Raw genomic sequence first — 24,868 nt, 5'->3', positions numbered from 1 at the left:
TGGGGTTTGAACTCCCTTGAGGTCTAGACACTGTTCAAGACTAGTGCTCTACCACTTTGAGCCACATTGCCACTTCTAGTTTTCTGGTGGTTAATTGGAGATAAGAGCTTCACAGACTTTCTGGCCCTGCCTGGCTTTGAACCGTGGTGATCCTCGGATCTCAGTTTTCTGAATAGCTAGGATTACAGGCGTCAGCCAGCAGCACCTGGCTAAGAAAATCTTAATGTGATTAGTTTAAATGGTCCAGTCTATGCTCAAGTGGCTATAAATTGATGGTGGTCTGAGGTCGGTCAGATACATAGTACTGCTCATCCATAAAACTGTTTCATTTGGAATTATTTGCTTTTTGCTTCTCTAAGTGAAGCTGCTGAATAGTTGGTTGGATACACAGCTCTAAATTGTCATTCCTCCACGAAAACAATATTGTGGAAAACCAGATAAAAGATGAATCTGAATAGTTATTATTTTCCTGGCACCAAGGATATATGGAGAATGACTGCATTGAGAGAGTTCATAGTTTATTTCTGTCTTTCAAAAATTACTTTATGTTTTGTTTGGATGTGGGGAACAGACAGCTAGCTTAAATAAAGGATTTGTTAAAAGGCAAAAATCTCACGTTTCTTTGAAAAAAAATACAGATGGTCCTCACAGAAATAAGCAAGGTGATATAAAGCTCCCTCTTCTTCTCTATTTTAATCCCTTTAATTGTGACTGGCTGGCTAGGAGATGATAGTGGGAAAGATACGGTGTATAGACAAGAGTTTCCTTGTATGGACAGAAGCAGAAAATACGTATTGTCAAGATGATATACAGAGGAGTTACAGTTACATACTTAAGGTAGTGAATACATTTCTTGTCATACTTGTTACCCCCTTCCTCATTTTTCTCCCACCTTCCCTCCCCCAACCCACCCCCATTTGCTTTTATCATTTTTTTTAACCTTCCCAGTGTTGGACATCATCATTCTAGTCTACAATGCTTATGAACTCTATGAACATTAACAGTAAAACAATTCCAAGTCAGCTGATATGTACATTTCTTTCCTTTTGCTTAGTGTAATCCCCTCCCCCCCTCGTCCTTGTATTGCTTAATTTGCTTTCATCATTACAGCTGTTGGGCCTCCCTCTACTGTATTTTTATTTTCACCCGCTTTCCACTCATTCTGTGCCCTCCTGTCAGCTTCCCTTAGATGGGCACACGTATACACCTTATGTGAGGTAAAGAATATAGGGTCCTCTAAATTCTGTAAGACTAATTAAGAAGTCTTTTGTTTTCTTGTCTTTTGGAGTTCTTTTCAGTTTGAATATTATTTTAGGTACATTAGGAATATTATTAGGTACATATGAAATAGTGTTTGGGTTTAACTTTTTGGTGCGTTTCTCCCAAGACTGTCCTTTTGTGGTCTCACTGAATTGGTATCTTGGGTCCTGTTTCTTTGTCATATCTCTTTGCTATTCTAACACCTGCATATCAGGAGCCCATGTGCCGCCATTTGTCTCGCTGCTCTTGGGTTTTCTTGCTCAGCATGATTTGTTCTAGTCCTGTCCATTTCCCTGCGAATGCCATTGTTTTTATCATTTCTAATAGCTGTGCAGAGTTCCATTGTATACAGGTATCACTTTTTTTGATCCATTCACCTGTAGTGGGGCATCTGGGTTGTTTCCATATCTTGGCTATTGTGAACAGTGCAGCAACGGACATGGAAGTGCAAGTTTCCTTGTCGTATCCTGGATCCTGTTGCTTAGGGTAGATGCCTAGGAGTGGCTGGATCATAGGAAGAAAATACCTATTATTTACCTAAAAACAATTGCTCTTTAAGAATTTCAGAGGTACTTGGAAGGGTTTACAAAAATAATTAGTATATCAAATTGATTCCTTGAAAAAAAAATTTTTTCTAAAAATGCAAAGATATTTGTTGAATATTTTATAAAGGTTAAGCTTTTGCTTTAACTTTATTTAAAATCTGTTAAAGTTACTGAAAATTTTTATGAGAAGTATTACTCCCATATACTGTTTATCCAGATCAATTTGTAACATTTTATCCTATTTGCATTATTCTCTCTCTCTGAATCTGTTGACCTGTGTATATGAAATGAAATGGATCTATCTGTACATGTGTACCTGAAATGGACATACATATATACCAAAGATTATGGGAAAAATTAATCCAGAGGAAAGTCTGCAGGCAAATAATTCAACTGTTTAAGTGATTTGCCTTAAAGTAAACTAAAACCAAAAACTATACTCATGTTTTATTGAGCCATGAGAATCCAGAATTTCAATCAGAGAAGACATACCCAAAGAATACATTTTAGCTTGATGATGATATTTTAAATAAAAAATACAATGTTTAGATTTCTTTTTTGTTTTTGGACAGTCCTGGGGCTTGACAAGTCCTGGACAGGGCCTGGGCACGGTCCCTGAGCTTCTCTACTCAATACTAGTGCTCTGCCACTTGAGCACCAGCTCCATTTCCAACTTTTTTTTGTGTAATTTATTAGAGGTAAGACTTTCCTCCCTGGGCTGGCTTTGAACCATGCTCTTCAGCTCTCAGCCTCCTGAGTAGCTAGGATTATAGGCATGAGCTACTGGTGCCCAGCAGTGTTTAGATTTTTTAAATATTTTCCCTGTTAAATGTGACTTATTAACTTCTAGACTATATTATGTGTTTATCAAATCACTTATTTAATAGGGGACAAATCTGCACTATCTTTTGTAACTTTACTTTTTAATTTAGTATTTTGGAAGTCCAGAAATGTTATTTCAGATTCTGATACTAGTTTGTCTAGTAGAGTTTATGGGGAGTGACCCTAATTGATGAAATTGACAGATTTCAAGTGTTTCTGATAGAATGATCTATCAAGAGTCAATAACCCTAGCTGTTTTGAGACTATCCAGACTCTTATCTCCAATAAACTACCAAAAAGCCAGAAGTAGAGCTGTGGCTTAAGTGGTAGATTTAAATTCTTAAAGACCATTTGAACTCTGATATTTTTATAAACGAAATTCATTTAGTGGCGTATGTAGTTAAGTGCCTTCTATGTAAAATTATCAAAGTAACTATTAATTAGGGTTTGTTTATCTTGCATCTATTTAAGGAAAATAATTTGCTTCTTGCTAATTTTGCCTTGGTCAGTTTATTTGGTTTAGATTTAAGTATGCAGTTGGTATGTTATAACTGGACAGCATGGCAAAATTACTACTACTGTGTTCTAGTATTAGAATTGAGGAAAGGATAATTAAAAAGAGAACTGAGAGAATGAGATACTGAAAAGTGGAAAGGACCCAGGTGTCTGGGCCTTATATCTATAATCTTAGCTACTAAAAAGACTAGATTTTGAGGATCTCTATTCTAAGCCAGCTTGAGCAGAAAAGTCCAAGAACTTCTGTCTCCAAAATAACCAGACTAAAGCAAGTCTCAAGATGTAGGTCAAGTGATAGAGCACCAGTGAAGCCAGCTAGGCCAGGGAGCCCAAGATCCTGAGTTCAAACCCAATACCATCAAAAACAATTTTTAAAATGGAATGGAAAAAGGTATATGTAAGTATAATTGTAAGTTTGGGTATTTGAGCTTTGAAATGATGACATATATATGATCAATATTTATATAATGTGTAGGTGACTGGGTGGAGAAAATCAAATAGGGATGGATGGTTGAATACAAAATGAGAGACTGGCAATGGGAAGGACTGAGTCTTGAGGAATAAGTACATTCTTCTGTGGCAGGTTTTGTTTTCTTATTTTAGCAATGAGTTCATATTTATGTAAAAGGAAAGAAGGAGAGATTATGTGTTAGAGAGGGGAATTGTAGTTTAATCAAGAATAGGTGGGTTTTGTAGCCTCTGAATTCAGGTGTGTAGAGCTAATATTTAATAACTTTGTCTTGGTGTCTAATTGGTGTCTAATTTTGGAATTAGATTTTTAATACTATTTCTAAAAGCTGTTTCAATATAGTATCTGTCAGAATTATAAATCAGTCATTAAAAAGTATAAGCAATAGCCAGGCACTGGTGGCTTATACCTGTAATCCTAGCCACTCAAGAGGCTGAGATCTTAATATCAAGGTTTGAAGCCAGTCTGCATAGGAAACTCCATGGGACTCTTTTATCGCCAAGAAATTACCAAAAAGCCAGAAGTAGAGCTGTGGCTTAAGTGGTAGAATGTTAGCCTTGAACAAAGAAGTTCTGGGACAGTACCCAGGCCCTGAGTTCAAACCCCAGGAGCCGCACTCCCCACCCCCCCCAAAATAAGTAATGTAGTTTTTGGAAGCTAAGAAGAGAAAGATCATATAGAATAGGTTTTATTGCTAAAACTGGTCTTACAAATATATTGGCAAGTTTTTGTAGCTAAGCCTTCTGAAGACCTTTTTTGCTCTTGGTTTTTGTTGTTGTTGTTGTTGTTGTTTGTTTTTGTTTTCTAATCTGGATCTCCTGAAGCTAGTTTCAGGATACAAATATCTAGACTGAAATGTTTGGTCCTTAATTGGTCATTTAAAGTTTAAACTGGGTAGGAAAGGAACTAAAAAAAGGAAAAAAAAAAAAAGGTAAATGAGAATGACTTCAGAAAATTTACACAATTGTGGAGAGAAGCAGAGGTGATATGTCACTAGTAACAAAATCAAAAATTAGAAAAAGCTTTTTGTATAATCAAGTTTATGTTGAAATGTTACTAATATGAAAATAACATCAAAATAATAGTTATTGGTATTTCCCCATTATATAACTGTATTCTCTCTTCCTGCTACTAATCTTCTCATTTCTATAATTTATTATTTTTAGGACATTATATAAATTTAATATCACAGTATAATCATTTGTTCCTTAATTAGGGACTTGTAACCTTTAGGATTGGCTTTAAAAATTGTATGATTCTATTGAGATTGATCCAGGTTGTTTATATCAATGGTTTGCTTCTTTATATTACTGCAATTTATTTAATGCTATTTTCACAGTTAGTAGTTACTACATAGAACATGAACTTCAAAGTTTTCCTTAAAAATTAATATAGCGTGCTTTTTCTCACATTCTTTTGCTAACCTTTCTGAGTTTTCTACTGTCTTCATTTTCTAACTCCTTTTGGACTAGTAGCATGATTACACATAGCTCACTAGCAAAGTGCTTGCCTATCATGAGAGAGGTTCTGGGTTTTGATCTCAGCACTGTTAGTGACCTTTTAAAAGATGTGATGTGGGGGCTGGGGATATAGCCTAGTGGCAAGAGTGCCTGCCTTGGATACACGAGGCCCTAGGTTCGATTCCCCAGCACCACATATACAGAAAACGGCCAGAAGCGGCGCTATGGCTCAAGTGGCAGAGTGCTAGCCTTGAGCGGGAAGAAGCCAGGGACAGTGCTTAGGCCCTGAGTCCAAGGCCCAGGACTGGCCAAAAAAAAAAAAAAAAGATGTGATGTGTATTATGCCTTGTAGCACTCACCTAACACTTCTGAACACAAAAGCAACATTTTAAGAAACTTTAGGTGATGATTCATATGGGTGAAAATTCATCATAAAATGAACAAAATTACTATTAGTTTTATTCTTGAGTATGACCAGATCTTATTCTCTAAAGTTCTGTGTGTGTGAAATAAGGAATTTTATGTTTGTACCTGGAAACTTATCTGAATTGCTACTTACATAAAAGGCCAGATTTTTAATTAGATTTCATACTGTAGCTCAGTAATTTGCAACACTTGGAAGATGAAAAATATCATTTTAAAACAATAGGGTGATGCACTAAAAAGACAGAATTGAACTTATTCTAATTTGAAGAGTTTGGAATAGAGGAACATACCAGTAGTTAGGCTAGTTTCAAAGTTGGCATTGCTCATAGCTCCCCAGCCAAAAAATAGCTCACTATGTCATATTTATACCTGCTCTATCTTTTTAGGCAAGTTTTAGATTCACAGCAAAATTGAGCAGAAAGTTCTCAAATGTTCTGTCGACACAGGAATAACCTCTTCTACCATCAACATTTTTTCATCAGTGTGTTTGGTACATTTGTCAACTAACATTGACACATCAGTATTGTCAACTGAAGTCTATAGTTTACATTATGGTTCACTCTTTGTATTCATGTATTATTGTGAAAAAATTATTCATACTTTTTACTTTTGATTCACATCTCTAGTGAGCTAAAGATATGGTAAACTGCTATTTATGAAGTTCACCAAAATAATGGTTGATTTGGGAAAGTTCTCTGACTATAGGGAATGGTGGTTTACACTGGGTAATATGAGGGTTGCCACTGGTTCTTTCTTTAAGGGATCTAATCTTATCAGACAGGATTTCAGGATCTTATACCAAGATTAAGAAACCCTTAATAATAAATGGCTGAGTGTGCTAAAGCATTGCTACTTGATTCTGAATTTAATAGTAACAGTTGGTTGGAATTGTATTAGATATAATACAGTGAATTACTGAACTTTTTACACAACGAGAAAATCTTAAGTTGTTGCTGCTGTTCTTTTTGCAATACTGAGGGGTTTGAACTCAGGGCCACACACTTGCTTGGCTGGAGCTATAAAACTACTTAAGCCATACCTCTAGTCAGCTTTTAGATCATTACTTTAGAGATAGATACTTGAGGACTTTTTTTTCCTCAAATGGCTTTGTCTGTTAAGTAGCTAGGATTGTAAGGGTGAGCCATTAGTGCTGGACAAACACTGTGTGTGTATGTGTATGTGTATGTGTATGCATGCACTCCTAACAGTATTGGGGCTTGAGCGCTTGCCTTATTTGCTAGTGGTTGGTGCTCTACCACTTGAGCCAGGCCTTCAGTTCCAGGTTTTTTTAAATAGAGTATTATTTGCCAAAGAAGTGTTGTAGTGTGGTTGAATTAGTGCTAACTCTGTTTCTGGAACCATATGGTAGTAAAGAGACTCAAAATTTAACTAGTTGATCTTTGTTACTCTTTTTCTTTTTTTTGCCAGTCCTGGGGCTTGAACTCAGGGCTGTTCCTGAGCCTCTTAGTGCTCAAGGCTAGTGGTCTCACTTGATCTACAGCACCACTTCCAGCCTTTTCTGAGTAATTGATTGATGATAAGCATCACAGCCTTTCTTTTCTTTTTTTTTTTTTTTCTTTTGGCCAGTCTTGGAGCTTGAACTCAGGGCCTGATTTCTGTCCCTGAGTCTCTTTGTGCTAGAGCTCTAGTACTTGAGCCACAGCACCACTTCTGGCCTTTTCTGTTTATGTGGTACTGAGGAATCGAACCCAGGGTTTATGCATGCTAGGCAAGCACTCTACCACTAAGCCACATTCCAATCCAGTCTCTCAGACTTTCTTGTCTGGGCTTGCTTTGAACCACCATCCTCAGATCTTAGCCACCTGAGTAGCTAGAATTACAGGCATGAGCCACTGGTACCAACTGTTTCTTCCTTTTTTAAAATTTAATTTTTTTTAAACAAATAATTTCTCTATAAGGAATTGGTTAGTTGACTCTTAAGAGTTGCTTTTATTTTCTAGTGAGGCATGGGCCATAGTTTTGCTTGTTTTTGTTATTCTTTAACCATAATTTCTCTATAAGGATTGGTTAGTTAACTCTTACATGTTGCTTTTATTCTCTAGTGAAATGTGCAATTCATCTAAAAGTAAGTTACTAGCTGTAGATTCAACAAACCACTCATTATTGAAGGTCACAGAAAATTGTTTTGGAGTTTTGCATGCTTTTCAAAAATTGTTATGAGTTAGATACTACTAAGAAGATAAATGCCTTTGCAAAATTAAAACACATTTTAAAAGAGAATATATTAAATGATAGTTTGTACAGCTTAAAAAGAAAATAATATAATAAATTATAACAATTTCATCTTTACCCACTGATTATATACTTTGTGCATTCCTTAAAATATTTTACACATAGGTTGTAGACTTTGAGCTCATGTTTCTTTACTTTTGGGGATATTATGCATCCTTATAGAATGGATATAAGATTAACTAGGTTAAATGGGCAGATGAGCAAAGTGGGTTTTATTACTGTACTTTCCTTTAATGTGCCAATAAACATAGTTTGCTTATTCTAGAGAGAGACATTTCTATACTTACATAAGTTATCTTAAAGAGAGGCAGCTTGCATTTCTTACCCCCTCCTCTCTTCTCAGTATAAATTCTATTTTTTAACCAGTCATCTGGAAAATTTTAATTTCAGGCAAGCTAATGTACCATCTCTGAAATCCTAACACTGGGATTTACATACTGATCTATTTACTAGTTATGAACTTTAGGTAAGTTTAACCTCTCTACCACTTATGATAAATATACCCATACTATAGGCTTGCCGTGACTAAATATTGTAAGTACTCAGTATTTGCTATTATTACAACCACTAGTTGGGGGCTTTTAAGTATTAATCAGATAGGAGCTTGTGGGGAGCACTGTTTAATATTAATATTAACCTGGCTGGAAAAATACTAATATGTTTGATAACTTTTTAGAATCTGATATGGTATTATTGTAGTTAGCAAAAATAATTGGTAAATATAATTGTTATTGTAAGATTTAAACTGGGCATGGTGGCATGTCAATCCAAGTTGAAGGGATATATACTTGGAGTTGGATGCCATTCTGGGCAAAGTTATTAATTCCCTATATCAAAAACAAAGTATAAGACCAAAGGGCTAGGGGACATGGCTCGAAGTGCTGGCCTAGCATGCTGGCGGACACAGAGTTCAATCTCCAGTATTGAAAATAAATAACTATGAGATCATCATCCTAACCAATCTTCATTTGTAGTTGAAACTGAAAGTGGTGAAATGACTTGCCTAATGGTTTCTAGTCATAGTATTAGCTTGAAATAGATCTTGATTTACCAGTATTCTTAGTAAGTTAGTCAACCTGATATAATAAAATATCTTAATCCTTACAAATTTAATTTCTAATTTAAAAGGAAATCTCAGATATTGTTCAATTTCAGTTTCCTATTTTATTTCAAGTTCATTATTAATTTAGCTAAAGAGTCACATGCCTGGTCTCTTAATGACACATCCAAAATATGAGCATTGAATTTTAAATATTTATTGAGCACTGTGAAAGGTGCTTACAAGATAATGAGTGATTCTTTACTCAGTGAGATTGTTAGGAAAACATTTTTCTCACATTTTCATTCTGTATTTTGTGGTCATGTTCATCTTTTTAGTGATTTCTTTTTCCCTGTGTGCTTTCTAATGTGGGCATAAAAGCAGCCTTTGCCTCTGCCTTCCAGTTTGTTGAATAGACTGTTTTCTACTTTAATTTTTTTTGGAATTGTTGACTTTTGTCTTGTTTTTATTATGGTATTATTGCCTTTGCTTAGCTAAATCTGATTTTAATGTTCTATTCATTTCTTTTCAGTTTGATTTGACATTTAACTTTAATTGTTGGCCTTTGATTATGTTTGCATTCATTTGTATAAAAACAACCTTTTTAAGAATTTGTTGTTGTCTCTGAGTTCCTTTGGTTTTTAGGTACCATGTTAGTCAGAAGTACCTATACCATTTAAAAAATAGCTCAACATTCCTATGTTCACTTGGTTTCTAGGTCTATTCTGGATAGCAGGTTTTGTGAAGACATTTATTCTTTCTTGGACCTCAGATTTCCCAGACATCTCATGGTATTTCCTTTTATTTTATTTCTTTAATGGCTGCCACTTACTCTCAATATTTGTGTTTAACTTGTCAGTTGGATGACCAGTTTTCTGCCTTGCATATTGTGAAAGTTTGTGGTAATTGTTTGGATTGTGTTGAATATTTTTCCCCTTAATTTATGTCTATGATATAAGGTCACTTTTCTTCTGCTTATTACAACATTGCCTTACCCATTTTTAGAAATAATCATTTACCCCTAATGAGCTTATGGTTTCATTAAGTACAAATCAGGTTTTAGACAGTACGATTTTCCTCAGTATAGAGGGTTTGTTTTTTGGGGGAGGGTTGTTTGCAGTAATGAAGTCTGACCTCAGGGCCTTGCCTTACTTGCTTGCCTAACATTCTGCCACTTGAGTTTTGCCCCTAGCCTTACTTTTTTTTTTGCTGGTTATTTTGGAGATAAAGTCTAGTGGGCTTTTCTGTCTCTGACTTTCCTGAGCCACTAGTGCCCAGCTAGAATTACTTATACTAATGTTAATAATGAAATACTTGCCATTTTATAGTCCCAATAAATATGATCTCATCATATTTAATATTATGTGAATAAATTACTGAGATCTACTTTGCTGTAGATCTGTTTCAGATGTTTCAGAAGTACTGATTTATCTTTATCCTGTGAACAGTTTGTGTTTTTAGAGAGATTCAATTATAGAAATGTCATGTAGTGTTTTTTTTAGCACTTAGTGTATGTGATGACAGTTCATTTGGTTAATGAGGCCAGAGTTGCTGTTCAATCCAGTTCAGTTCCTTAATTCACTCACCAGTCCTTTGTAGATTACTGTTATGTTCTAGGTAGGTACAGTGTACAGTTTAGACTACAGGCAGTAGTCACATGGATATGAGCCATTGTCAAAAATAGACTTATAGCTGGCTCTTCATCATTATTTATAAACAGCTCAAGATTGTTTATTAAGGGTTGCATAATCATATGAAAAGGGCATACTATTAAATATGTACCTAAATAGGTCATTTTAGATGATAAATATTACTGAGTTATCTAAGAATAGATAATGATTTCATTTTAGCTTTCCAGTTCCTAACTTTGGTAAACTATCATACAACTAAATGTAGCATATCTAAATTACAAGACTCTACTAAGTCTAATATAAGACAAGCTGAGCTAAAGAAAGTATCTACCAGGGTTGGGTATGTAGCTTAGTGGTAGAGTGCTTGCCTAGTATGCATGAAGCCCTGGGTTTGATTCCTCAGTACCACATAAACAGGAAAAAAAAAATGGAAGTGGTGCTGTGGCTCAAGAGGTAGAGTACTAGCCTTGAGCAAAAGAAGTTTGGGGGCAGTGCCAAGGCCCTGAGTTCGAGTCCCAGGACTGGCCAAAAAAAGAGAGAGAGAGAGAGAAGAAGAAGAAGAAGAAAGTGTCTAGTAGACGCTATGGATATGAACAAGGAAGATTTTCTTTTTTTGCTGGTACTATGGTTTGAACTCAGGGCACTAGCTTGACTTGTGGTTTACCACTTGACCTCTACCTCCCGTCAGCTTATTGCTGGCTGATTTGGAGACAGAGTAGTAAGGACTTTTCTGCCCAAGTTGTCTTTAAAACCAGATCCTCTGGATCTGTCTCTTTGAGTAGCTAATGTCATAGGCATGAGCCACTGGGACCCAGCTGATATGTGCATTATACGTACACATGTACATATGTATATGTATACATATTTGTGCACACACATGTGTATATATACACATATGTATGTGTATGTATACCTTTACAAATTTTTCAGAATCATACATGTATATGAAATCATATAGATACATAGGTATATATTACTGCATTTGTTACCTGTTTTTTGGCCTAGGTATTGAAGGAAGGTATTGAAGGCCTAGGTTTTAAGGAAGTACAGAAGAAATGAACCTATCAATATACAACAAATGTAGTTTTATACATTGCTTGTGTTCTGCCCTACAGAATCTTGTAATTTTATAGCTTTGTGTTGATTAATAAATATGGCATTTAGGCCCAGGTATTGAAGTGATTTAAGGAAGTACAGAAGAAATGAACCTATCAATACAACAAACGTTTTATACATTGCTTGTATTCTGCCCTACAGAATCTTGTAATTTTATAGCTATGTTTTGGCTAATAAATATGGCATTTACAAAGTACTCCCATATGGGCAGGGTAGCATTTTCTTTTGTTCATTCTGCTTTCATTGTCTTGCTGAGGCACTTTAATTTGTGAACTGGTATAAAACGTGGCACGTAGAAAACCATACTTATGAAATAACTGTGAAAATATTTTTTAAAATGGAAACATCTTTTCTATCCACCTTTTTTTTATGATGAAATAGGGATAATTTAATCTATAACCACATGCCTGGTATCTCTTATCTAAAATACTTGGAACTGGAAGTGCTTCAGATTTGTTTTTGTTTTGTTTTTCTAGATTCTGAAATATTTGCATAGACTGCACAAGTTAAACATTCCCAATCCCCCCCGCAAAAAAATCTGAAAACTGAACATTTTGCTGCATTTTGGTTTTCAGGTTTTTTGATTAGTTATGTACAATCTGTGTTAGGTGTTGATTACTAAATAAATGCATTCTTGGAAATGCTTGACATTTGTTATTTTATTTTCTTTGTAGAAATCCTCAGAGGGTACATCCCCATTTTATTAAACATGAAACCTGATATAGAGGGGATAAATAACTTTCTAGCCTTGCCTTTAGTATGTAGTACAGGCAAAGGTTGATGTTGAATTTTTTATTTTTATTTTAGTTTTTGCTGGTCATAGGGTTTGAACTTAGGGTATGGGAGCTGTCCCTGAACTTTTTGCTTAAGGCTAGCACTCTACCACTTTGAGCCACAGCTCCACTCCCAGTTTTCTGGTAGTTAATTGGAGATTAGAGTATATTGAACTTTCTTGCCCAGTCTGGCTTTGCACCTCAGATCTTAGCCTGAGGAGCAAGGGTTATAAATGTGCGCCACCGGTGCCCAGTTTAAATGTTTAAAATATTTAGGTATAATTGCCTTATTATGACTTTTGTTTGTTGTGGCTTCTTTTCTATTCTTTCTCTCTCTTGCTCTTGCTCTTTCTTGTTCTCTAGCTGTTTCACTTGTCTGCTCCTGTCTGTCTGTCTGTCTGTCTGTCTGTCTATCTATCTGTCCATCCATCCAATCCATCCATCCTTTCTGCCAATCCTGAGGCTTGAACTAAGGTCCTGGGCACTGTCTGCATTTTTTTTTTTTGTTCAAGGCTAGCACTCTACCACTTGAGCCACAGCTCCATTTGTGGCTTTTTTGTTTTTTAATTGGAGATAAGAGTTGCATGCAGGGGGCTGGGAATATGGCCTAGTGGCAAGAGTGCTTGCCTCCTACACATGAACCTCTCGGTTCGATTCCTCAGCACCACATATATGGAAAACGGCCAGAAGGGGCGCTGTGGCTCAGGTGGCAGAGTGCTAGCCTTGAGCGGAAAGAAGCCAGGGACAGTGCTCAGGCCCTGAGTCCAAGGCCCAGGAATGGCAAAAAAAAAAAAAGATTCAAGTTTTTCAAAGGCATCACACTGGATATTTATTTTAAATTTTGGCTTTTAAAAAACATAGTTGCATCAACAGAATATTAACTAGAGAATCAATACTAAATGGAGAACTAAGGAATTACCTTCATAGGCAGATATTTACATGTCATGAAAAATGACAGACACTGTAAAACAATTTTTATTACAAATAGTTTTTCACATGCATATGTATGTATATAAAGCGGTAGAATTGGTTCCAATCCTAGTGTCATCTCTTAAGCTAAACAACCTTAAGTGTTTCTTCGCTTTATGTTCTTTCATGGTAAAATGGACATATCTACCTTGCAATTTTGAAGATTAAATATACTGTTCATGTAAAAGGCTTATTGTGGTACTTCATCTACAACTATTTAATATATTGTTATATCACTTACTGAACTGAAAAGATCTATTTGTGGCTACTAGTACTACAAGAAATAGTATTTTTTTGTTTAATGAATATTTGTTGGTTATGTAACAAACAATATGCCTTTTTAATCCTCATGGCATCCTGATTCATTCCCTAAGGAAGGTTATGATTCATAAACTTTTTTCCTTTTTTTTCCTTTCTTGTGCTGTGATTTTTACCCAGGGTTTTGTGTATACTAAGAACTTGCTCTGCCTCAAAAACTTCTTTTGATCATAACCATGCAACTTAATTTCGGAAAAATACAAGTTTTTTTTATGTTGAGATCTTAATGAAGAATGCTTTCTTCACAAATTTTATTTACTGCTATATGATTATTGACTCTTGCTGGTTAAGATGGTTCTTAACTCTACCTCCCTTTTCCCCCTTCCTTTTTTAAAAACAGGGTTTGTGGATGCACTTAGATGTTTGCAATGAGCACTGTGGCTGGCATGCTCCAGTGTTTTGGATACCAATGCATAGGACTCCATAGTAATCGAATTTACCAGAGGCGAACGTCATGAGCATAGTGATCCCATTGGGGGTTGATACAGCAGAAACGTCATACTTGGAAATGGCTGCAGGCTCAGAGTAAGTATTTAAGTGAAAGATGTTTTAGAAAGAGAAAGGTACCTATTTCTCATACAAATAACTGCATAATTTACATTTATGTTTTTTCTTATCTTGGACTCTTGGATAAAATACTACAAGATAAGGACAAACATTCCTGTAGTGAAATTACTTTTGCTTTGTCTTTTCTACTTTCTGTTTGTTAACATCCAGAATAATAAGATTCTTTTGTTTGGTGTTTCTTTGAGAGAGTGTCTCAAGGTGGTTGGGAACTTACCACTTACCTCAAATTGGCCTTAAACTTAAGCTAATCCTGGTTCAGCTTCATAAATTCTGAGATTATAGGTGTGTACCACCATGGCTAGCAGATTGTTGTTTTTAGTGTATGATCTGTTGTGTTTATTTTTGAAAATAATTTAAATTTTAATCTTATCTAATACTTATTTTTAATTTGTTTTTATTATCTTTAAATAGTTCTACAAAGTAACTGTAATAACCATTTCTGCTGAACTCAGTGAAGGATTCTTACCTGCTGTCCATGTTTTTACTTATGCACTTGTTTGGACTGACTTTTTTGTCTTTTGTTTTTGAATGACCATCCACTTTAAGTTTAAAGATTTATTTTGGAAATTATAAGCTGAAGAGTATTGAAGCTGAAGGATAAAAAGATGCATGTTCTTCGATTTAGTGTATAGATATATCTTATATAATGAACTTATATTTAACCTGAACTTGATGAAATTTTTAAAAAAGAAAAAAAACATGTTTATTTTAGAACCCCAGAAACTTACATGGAGAGCAAGGAAATGCTGTAATCAAGCCTCCTTTTGCTAGCATTTGTAGTGGCCTAGAAGTGTTTCATAGTTCCTGCTACTGCTGTTGGAAAAGATATTGACATACTCTTCAATATTCTTGTAGTGTTCTAAACTATATATAATATATATTTTATGCATATTATAAATATGAACATTTTGCTATGAAGCCTATGCTGACCTCAAACTTTGTATCATTTTTTAGCTTCTTAAGTGCTATGATTAGAGGCGATTATCATTACACATAGTACATTTCCTTACATCATAGTACATTTAACTGTACCTTTAGTAACTATCTTTATTTTTTTAAGCTGTTAGATAATGTGAAATACATCTTTGCCTTGTTTGTGTTTTTTTTTTTTTTGGGCCAGTCCTGGGACTTGAACTCAGGGCCTGAGCACTGTCCCTGGCTTCCTTTTGCTCAAGGCTAGCACTCTGCCACTTGAGCCACAGCGCCACTTCTGGCCGTTTTCTGTATATGTGGTGCTGGGGAATTGAACCCAGGGCCTCATGTATACGAGGCAAGCTCTCTTGCCACTAGGCCATATCCCCAGCCCTCTTTGCCTTGTTTGTATGTCTGTTTTGTGAACTAAGAGACAACTCATAAAAAGCCTTGAGTTAATTATACAGCTAAAAAGGAATGAACAATTTACTAAAAGAGGACAGTAGCAGGCAGAGGTACCAATCTATTTTCTCTCGGTGTTTTGAGGCAAAGTCTCATTCTGTGGCACAGGCTCATCTGGCATTGACTTTGTTAGTTCAAGTGGATTTGCACTTGCTATCTTACCTCACCTTCCTCATTCTTCCAGATGATGAGAATACAGGTGTGACCCTTTGTGCCCAGCTAGTAGAATGTACCTATTTTCTTTATCATTTTTGTAAACTACTTATAGTACAAATTCTGGCTTATTTTTGGATTCTTACATTTCTTCTTACATGTAAGGCCATTTTATTATGGAAAAAAAGATTTAACTTGTACACAATTAACTTGTACATCATAAATATTTGTTTCAAAGAATGATTTTTTTTTCCTTTCTCTTAAAAGATACATGTCCCTCAGGCATTGTTTTCCCTACTCAGAGATCTTGAAGTACAGATAACGCCAGTTTTTGTTTTGGGGGAACCATTAGAATTTTGGTGGTATAATTTTCAAACTTTTAAGTTCCTTTTTTTTTTTTTAATCTAAAACCAGTAAATTTAAAAAGGTTCTTAAGTCACAGTTCTTCCCTTTTCTACAAACATAAGCTTTTGGCTTTGTTTTCCTAAGGATTTTTTTTAACATAAATAGAATATTGTTTTCATTTCTAATACATAATTGGAAGATTCTAAAGTTGTGTCAGATGCATGTGGGTAGGAGGATAAATGTCTGTAGTCCCAAGTCAGTACTCAGGAGCTAAGATTGGAGCATTGCTTAAACCAGAAGTTTGAGGTCAACTTGGGCTATGTAGGAACACCTATCTTAGAGCAACAACAAACAAAACCCAGAAAGCCTGGCACTGGTGGCTCATGCCTGTAATCCTAGCTACTCAGGAGGATGAGATCTGAGGATTATAGTTCAAAGGTAGTCCAGGCAGGAAAGTCCATGAGACTCTTAACTCCAATTAACCACCAGAAAGTGGCATTGTAGCTCAAGTGGTTTAGTGGTAGCCTTGAGCTGAAGAGCTCAGGGACAGTGCCCAGGCCCAGAGTTCAAGCCCCGTTCCTCCCTGCCAAAAACCCAGAAAGCAAGAGACTGGGGAAGAGTACATGGAACTTTCCTGTACATTTTTTGGGTAAGCTCTTAGGAATCTTAATTATCTCAAAACTTTTAAAAAAAGAATTAAATTTCTTTGTAGTCATGTGGTAGGTTTATAATTTTATTAGTTGTGTATTTTCATTTAAAAAAATTGTATTGCCAAAAATCATGAATAATTTAAAGTTTAGGAAAGATACTTAATAGAGTTGAATGGATATTTAATGAACTCATAAGACTATAAGGTCACTTATAGTTCATCTAGTTGAAAGTCTAGCCTAGGATCTATAATAAAGGATTTGTTAACATCTAGTGGTTCCATTCCCAGGAACATTTATTTTTGGATTATTTTATCTCTAAAATAAAAGTCATTATTTCCACCGTCTATTTTTTTGTATATATTTGTTTTCTTCTGTTCACTAAGTTTTGCAAATTCTTGACCCCGTTTTGCCTTTCCTTCAGGGTGTGTGTGTTGTTGTTGTTGTACTGTTTTTTGCCAGTCCTGGGGCTTGAACTCAGGGCCTGAGCACTCTCCCTGGCTTCTTTTTGCTCAAAGCTAGCACTCTACCACTTGAGCCACAGCACCAATTCTGGCTTTTTTCTATGTATGTGGTGCTAAGGAATTGAACCCAGGGCTCCATGTATTCAAGGCAAGCACTCTATCGCTAGACCATATTCCCAGCCATATATATATATATATATATATATATATATATATATATATATATTGCCATTTCTGGGGCTTGAACTCAGGGCCTGGGTGCTGTCTCTGAGCCTCTCAGTGCTCAAGGCTAATGCTCTACCACATGAGCTCCACTTTCAGACTTTTCTGAGTAGTTTATTGGAGATAAGAATCTCATGGACTTTTTCTGCCTCATTTTGGCTTTAAACTGTGATCCTCAGATCTCAGCTTCCTGAGTAGTTAGAATTACAGATGTGAGCCACTGGGGTGCCTGGGGTGTGGTACTTATTATTTTCTATTATCTTGCCAAAAATAGGCTTTTCCAAAACACTTATATAATTCTAAAGTATTTTACGCATAAGTGGTTAGTGGGGATTGATAACATGTTTTAGCAAGAGTAAAATTTTGCTTCATGAGCTTAATTTTTAAAACAAATACACTATCTTTTACTGTTCATAACATTAACAAATACCAGTGCTCAGATTTTAGTAAATAGCATGGAACTACTTGTTAAGTTTCTAAGGTACCTTTAAAAAATGCATTAGTTACTATTGAACCTTGGCAGTAAGCCTCTTCCTGCAGTGTTTATCCCTAGGTTTAAAATTACCAATCCCCATATGCACATTAACATATTATTAGTTCATAGTGTGATTCTTAGTGCAATAATACGTGGCAAAGTAATAGTATATTTAAAGTAAAAATTGAGGTATGTGTAAACACAGTAAAAAACTGATTAGATTTTTTTGTTTTGGTGTGTGTGTTGTTGTTGTTGTTGTTATTGTTATTGCTGGATTTGGAACTCAGACTGAGTGCTGTCCCTGAGCTTTTTTTGTAGGTCCTAGAGATGTTCCTGAGCTCTTTTGCTCAAGGCTAGTGCTCTACCACTTTGAGCCACAGTGCCACTTCTGGTTTTCTGGTGGCTAATTGGAGATAAAGAGTCTCACAGGCTTTTCTGCCTAAGCTGGCTTTGAACTGTGATCTTCAGATCTCAGTTTCCTGAGTAGCTAGTATGATAGGTGTGAGCCACCAGCACCCAGCAACCCCGATGAGCTTTTTTGCTCAAGACTATCTAGTCCTCTTGTACTTGAGCCACAACTCTACTTCAGGCTTATTGGTAATTAATTGGAGTTAAGAGTCTCACAGATTTCCTGTCTGGGCTGGCTTTGAACGGTAATCATCAGATCTCAGCCTCCTGAGTAGCTAGGATTACATGAGCCACCTATACCTAGCAAGAAGTTTTAACCAAGAATCATATATATGTATTCTTCGTTACCTCAATTGTCCATAAATGTAGAGTAATATAAGAAGTAGGCTTCTTGTTTCTAATTTTTTTTGTAGACAACACTAACAGTTGAAAAGGATAATTATTATTTTGGGTCATTATTATAAGCATAGACTGTGAAAGTGTTTTCCTAGAGGCTAGAGTTATGAAGAATTATCCCTATTCTTAAGGAAAGTACAATAGTTGGAAGTCTGTGAAAGTTCTAAGTTGTAGATCAGAGCTGCCAAATAGTAACATAATATGCACCACTTGTAAGTTTGAATTTTGCTTTTCTAAAACTGAAAACATAATTAATAATGTATTTCTTTTAGTAGTTATTGACACCAAATTTTCGATGCCTGGCAACACAGTGAATGCTAAATAGCTGTTGACTAAGAGTACTAAATAAAGTGTTGAATAAAAATAACTAATTTCTTCCTGTTTTATTCTATCATTGACACACTAGGAAGCTCTTAGGTCTTTAATTGTACGAGATTTGATATCTTCATTTGCAAAAGGTAGTTTTAAGTATTTATATGCTTTTTCTTTTTTTTAATATACATTTCTGAGATTCTTTTTACCTTGTATACTTTGTATGTGACACTCTTTCAGTGTCATTGGAGCCATCTGCTGGCAGAATTTATTAAATTGTTCAGTGTTTGGGTATTTTGAATTGTAATACTTGGAGATACTAAAATATTTTGTGAATAATGAAATTTTATTACGTTTTGTTGATTTTCCACTAGCACTTAATTTTTTTTTGGTTGCGATTTCTTCACAGTCACTCAACAAGAAACTAATATTTTCTGGTGCTCTTAAAGATAGTATTGATTTGGTTATCCTAATTTGGAAATACGTCATTTAAATGTGATTTTTGCTTTAATATTAAAAAGCCCGTTTTAAAGTTCTGTCTTAGCATTTAGAACTGTTCTTGAAATGGAACTGGATTTTCATTTGTTTCACACTTAGAGAATTTTTTCACTATAATACTGTATAAAGTTTTCAGTAATACAGTGTTTTGTTTGTGTTTGGTTTGTCTTGGGTCTTGAATTCAGGGCCTGGGTAGTGTCTTTGAGCATTTTTGCTCAAGGCTAGCTCTCTGCCACTTAAGCCGTGGCTCCACTCTGGCTTTCTGTATTACTAGTGCCCAGAATTATATAAATTATATATAACTAATGTGCAGTGGTGTATTTCTATGTATTTAAATAATCATATATAGAAATATAGAGATTCTGTATAAACTCTGGGAGTAGCATTGGGTTGGTTGCATTGTTAAATACTGACAGTAGTCTGGGTGTGTAGGTCAGATCCTGAGTTTAATCCCTACCACAAAAGCAGTAATTCCTGATGCTGATGAAGTATTTCCTTTACCACATGGCAGAGTTATAGAATATAAACTACTTGCTCATTTTTCCTGCTACACAATATTAAGTATAGACATTGTCTTCAAAAAAAGTAGGATTCAGGGACTGGGAATATGACCTAGTGGTAAAGTGCTTGCCTTGTATACATGAAGCCCTGGGTTCTATTCCTCAGCACCACATATATAGAAAAAGCCAGAAGTGGCACTGTGGTTCAAGTGGTAGAGTTCTAGCCTTGGGCAAAAACAAGCCAGGGACAGTGCTCATGCCCTGAGTCCAAGCCCCAGGACTGGCAAAAAAAAAAAAAAAAAGGATTCATTCACAGTGAAGTCAGCGTGCTAAAGAATGATAAGTTGGCATATTATGTGGACTGTATTTATTGAACCTGTTAGTGAGACAAAACTATAGTTCTAGGTTTATTGGCAAAAAAAGGTGCTTTGTTAAATCAATGAGTGTTATAGAAATATCTGTTTATATTACATTAGATAGACAGGTATAGATAGATTGGTATGTGAATATGTTATCGAAAAAGATATATATTTTTTTGTAGGTGGTACCTCCTGTAGAAAGAATATCATCTTTTCTTGGCCAAGTAGACTTTAGAGTTAAGAACTTCTTAGTTGGTTAGTTTTTTGTGTCTGTTTTTCTTCCAGAGCTGAGGACCAAACTCAGAGCCTTGTACTTAGCAGGCAAGTGCTCTTCCACTCAGCTAAATCCCCAAACCTAAGAAGTCCTTTGAGTTTTGTTTGCCCCCCCATGATATAGAAGATATATGTAAATATTCCTTTACTTACTTCATGTTAATGTTTGATATATTTTTCAAAAGTATATGTGTGCTGGTGGTTCATGCCTGTTATCTTAGCTGAGACCTGAGGATCATTGTTTGAAGCGGCAGGAAAGTCCAGGATGCTCTTACCTCCAATGAGCCACCAAAGGATCAGTGAGCTGTGGTAGGATCAGTTCAAGTGGTAGCTTGAGCACAAAAGCTCAGGGACAGTGTCCGCCCAGGCCCTGAGTTCAAGCACCATGACCGACCAAAAAAAAAAATTATATGTGAAACATAGTCAACCTTTTAAAAATGAGTAGACATAGTCATAGACATCCCCCAAAATATATTAACTGAAGGTAATAAACATCCATAATCTATCCAGAAATAACCACTGGAGACATTTTGTCATACTCACATTAGATAGAATCATACTGTATTCAGTCATGTAATTTTTCCTGTAACAGTAAAATTTGAGAAGGTTTTTTAAGCTCTGAATGATTTCTTGGAATTTTAATCTCAAGATACATTCATAATAAGTTTTGGTCATTATTAAGTATGTAAATCATTTGAGCCATAAATTGTGGTGGAAACTATTTCAGCATATTTTTTTTTAAATTTTGAATGATTTACTTAGAATACATATGATCTGGAATTAACTACGTCCACTGGAGTACAAGATACTTTTAAAGCTTCTGCTGTATGTTGCCAGATTGCATTCTTGAAAGCTTTTATCTAGTCAAAAGAAACTACTGCATTGGCAACTGAAGACATTTAATGTAGGAGGAAATAGACCCAGAATAATGCCTTGAAGATAGCACATTATGATAATATATAAAATATTCAAAATTGACTTTGTCCTCTAATTTTGTATAATACAGTCTAATAACTTGGACTATGTGTAAAGTAGTAGTTCCAACAAAATTGCTACAAAAATAATTATTTTGAGTTGATTTGTGATTTGTCTCCAAGACCACCCCAAGCCTTGATGATTTGTGCAAAACTCAGCCTACGGTTGTCCTTATTGTTATGGCTGTTATGGCAAAAAATACAAAACCAAGTCAGCAGAGGAGAAGAGGTACAGGTTTCTTCAGGATTGTGTACAAGTCACCTGTTTATTAAAGAATTGTGGAAAACATGAAATACTGTCTACCTGGAGTGCTTTGTAGAGACTTGGTGCTCAAGGCCTTTATTGAGGCTAGCGTGTGAGTACCATTTAGCTATTTCAAATTTCAGACAGAAAGCAGACATTCAACATAAACAATATCATTCATTCAAACAATTGTATCCCACTCTTACATTTGGGAAAATTGCTTAGTGTGAGGAACTGTCTAGTAGCCAAATCCAAAAGCTGGCGAAAAAAAAGAAGGCAAAGAGTCAGCTTTGCAAGCAAGTCTTCCTATTCTATGATAATTCTTTTCTGTACAGTTTCAGTCTTCATTTAAGCTATGTGAATGCCATTTTTAGATATCAAAATTGATCAAGTACCAGTAGTGATGTTATATTGTTCAACTTAGTAAAGGAAGAACTGCATTATAATTTGTTGAACACTTCTGTGTAAGGCAAGTACCTTATGTTTAATTTTATGTTGTTATTCAAATATAATTTCTCAGGTATGATATGAAGGACTAATAAAAGTTAAATAGTTTCCCTAAAGTCACAGATTATAAAGTTCCACAGCAGTGTGATGCTCCTGGTTTTGTTTTGTTTTGTTTTTTTAACTCATTTTAGGCATTTTTTCACTGTGCTTTTTCCATACATCTGTAGAAACAAAATATGTAAAACTCTGAAAGAACAGCTTTCATTATATGAAAGTGAGGAGCTCAGAGCCTTTTTACCCCTATTCCTACCAATTCCTACCATAGACACTCTTTAAGATTCTTGAGACCATAATAACCACTCTGCTCTTCCGAAGAGGACAAAGAAAGTATCTTCTGTTTCATTAACTGTAATAGGCAAGTTGTGTGAAACCCTTACTGTTTTTCAATTAACAGAAGTCACAAGCCATTTTATTTAGCCAAAGAAGGATTAGATATTTAGAGAAACTCTTTATTGTGATATTTAAAATATGAGTTTTTAATAAGGTAAAGTTTACTTCCTCAGTTTCTTCCATGCATTTTCTTTGAAAATTTTAATTTGGTTTCTGATTATTAAAAGTATGTCTGTTCTTGAAAATAAGTTTTTACTTCCCAGATGATTTTGGAATTTAAAATCACATTTAGTTCAGGGATCAGCAGTATTCTTCAGTAAAGAACCAGCAAGTATTTAAGACTTGTGTTTCTGTCATAACTACTCAAATTTTTTGAAGTAGCTGGAAAAAAGACAGTGTATGTAAATGAGCACAAGTGTGTTCTAAACTTCATTTACAGACTCAGGCAGTACCTTGATACACCTCAGCAAGCCTATTGTTTGGAGAAAATGAATCCTGATACAATAGGTTGTTTAGCCATTTTGGAAAGCAGTATGGAGGTTCCTCAGAAGGCTAAACATAGAGCTCCCCTATGACCCAGCAATCCCACTTTTGGGATTGTAAACCAAAGGTTCACAAACATGGCCATACTAAAGCTACCAGCACAACCATGTTCATTGCAGCATTATTTACCATAGCTAAAATATGGAACCAACCCAGATGCCTCTCAGTAGATGAATGGATCAAGAAATTGTATATATACACAATGGAATTCTATGCTTCTTCTATCAGAAAGAATGACATTGCCCCATTCATAAGGAAATGGAAAGACTTGGAAAAAAATACAAAGTAAAGTGAGTCAGACCCAAAGAAACATAGACTCTATGATTTCCCTCATTGGTAATAATTAGTCCTAGCAGATGATCACAGTAGCTTAATAACTATGTACACATGATCACATAAGGTGATGCTAAGCGAAATGAACTCCAAGATACGGAAACAAGCAGTTTACCATTGTTGTCATTTGTAATGTACAATGTGAAATTATTTTTTCTTTTGTTTATCTTCCCTATGGTTTAGCCCGTTGTCACTGTTTTTGATTTCTGTACCCTGGGTATTGCATATATGTTTGTCTGAATTAGAGAAGGAGAGGGGAACATCAAAATGGTGAGACAAGGGGTTGGGGATATGGCCTAGTGGCAAGAGGGCTTGCCCCGTGTACATGAGGCCCTGGGTTCAATTCCCCAGCACCACATATATAGAAAATGGCCAGAAGTGGCACTGTGACTCAAGTGGCAGAGTGCTAACCTTGAGCAAAAAGAAGCCAGGGACAGTGCTCAGGCCCTGAGTCCAAGCCCCAGGACTGCCTCCATCCCCCCCCAAAAAATGGTGAGACAAAAGGTAAAAGGTGAACCAATGCAACAACAGTACTTACGAGACAATATGCTGTAAACTACTGTACAATTGGGGGGGATAGGGGATGGGGGAGGATGGGAGGAAAATGAGGGAGGAGGTAACAAGTTTGTCAAGAAATGTACTCGCTACCTTATGTGTGTAACTATAATCCTCTGTACATCACCTTGACAATAAAAATTAAAAATACCCAAGAATCAGATGCAACAACAACAAAAATAAAATTCTAAGCCAGGGGCTGGTGGTCGTAGCTACTCAGGAGGCTTAGATCTGAGGATCACAGTTCAAAGCCAGCCCAGGCAGGAAAGTTGATGAAACTCATCGCCAATTAACCACCAGAAAATCAGAAGTTGTGCTGTGGCACAAGAGCCCTAGCCTTGAGAGAAAGAGCTCAGGGACAATGCCAGGCCCTGAGTTCAAGCCTCATGACCAACAGCAAAAATTTTAAAAATCGGGTCTATTTTTCTTTATCGTTTGCTCTAGCAAGTATAGGTTGAGTAGCTCTTATCCAAAATGCTTGGGGCAAGAAGTGTTTCAGATTTCATATTTTGCAGGGGCTAAAGGGGATAATTTCACAGACTTCCAACTAACTTCCTTCAAATCCAATCTTAGAGCACTGATAGAACACTCAAGTTTAGGATTTTTGAACATTTTGAATTTTTGGTTTAGTGAGGCCTCAACTTGTAAAACTATTTTAGTGATATGACTTTGTTTAATGTAACAACTACTATATAGGCATTTTGAATCATTAAGTAATATCTGTTGAGGGCTTGTTACGAATCAAGTATTTTAAGTATTAAGGACACAACTTCAAGATCTAAAATCTTGTAT

The 24,868-nt window shown here is 35.6% G+C and overlaps 1 protein-coding gene across 4 annotated transcripts in view; it reads left to right on the top strand.

Annotated features, from left to right (window-relative positions):
• Window positions 1-24,868, top strand: part of Kmt2e (lysine methyltransferase 2E (inactive)) — a 78,228-nt gene that overhangs the window by 6,857 nt on the left and 46,503 nt on the right. For 2 of the 4 annotated variants that reach the window (XM_048339830.1, XM_048339827.1), the window contains exons 2-3: window positions 9,509-9,581; window positions 13,938-14,122. In XM_048339830.1, coding sequence (XP_048195787.1) covers window positions 14,052-14,122 — 71 coding nt within the window. In that variant the 5' untranslated portion in view covers window positions 9,509-9,581; window positions 13,938-14,051. Of the gene's footprint in view, window positions 1-7,834; window positions 9,582-13,937; window positions 14,123-24,868 lie in introns of those variants that run through there. The other 2 variants (XM_048339828.1, XM_048339829.1) reach the window with 2 other exon arrangements.

Source organism: Perognathus longimembris, chromosome 2 (genome assembly GCF_023159225.1).
Source record: "Perognathus longimembris pacificus isolate PPM17 chromosome 2, ASM2315922v1, whole genome shotgun sequence".
Lineage (NCBI taxonomy): Eukaryota > Metazoa > Chordata > Mammalia > Rodentia > Heteromyidae > Perognathus > Perognathus longimembris.
The sequence above is the reverse complement of the archived record's forward strand: the minus strand, read 5'-3'. Positions and strand labels throughout refer to the sequence as shown.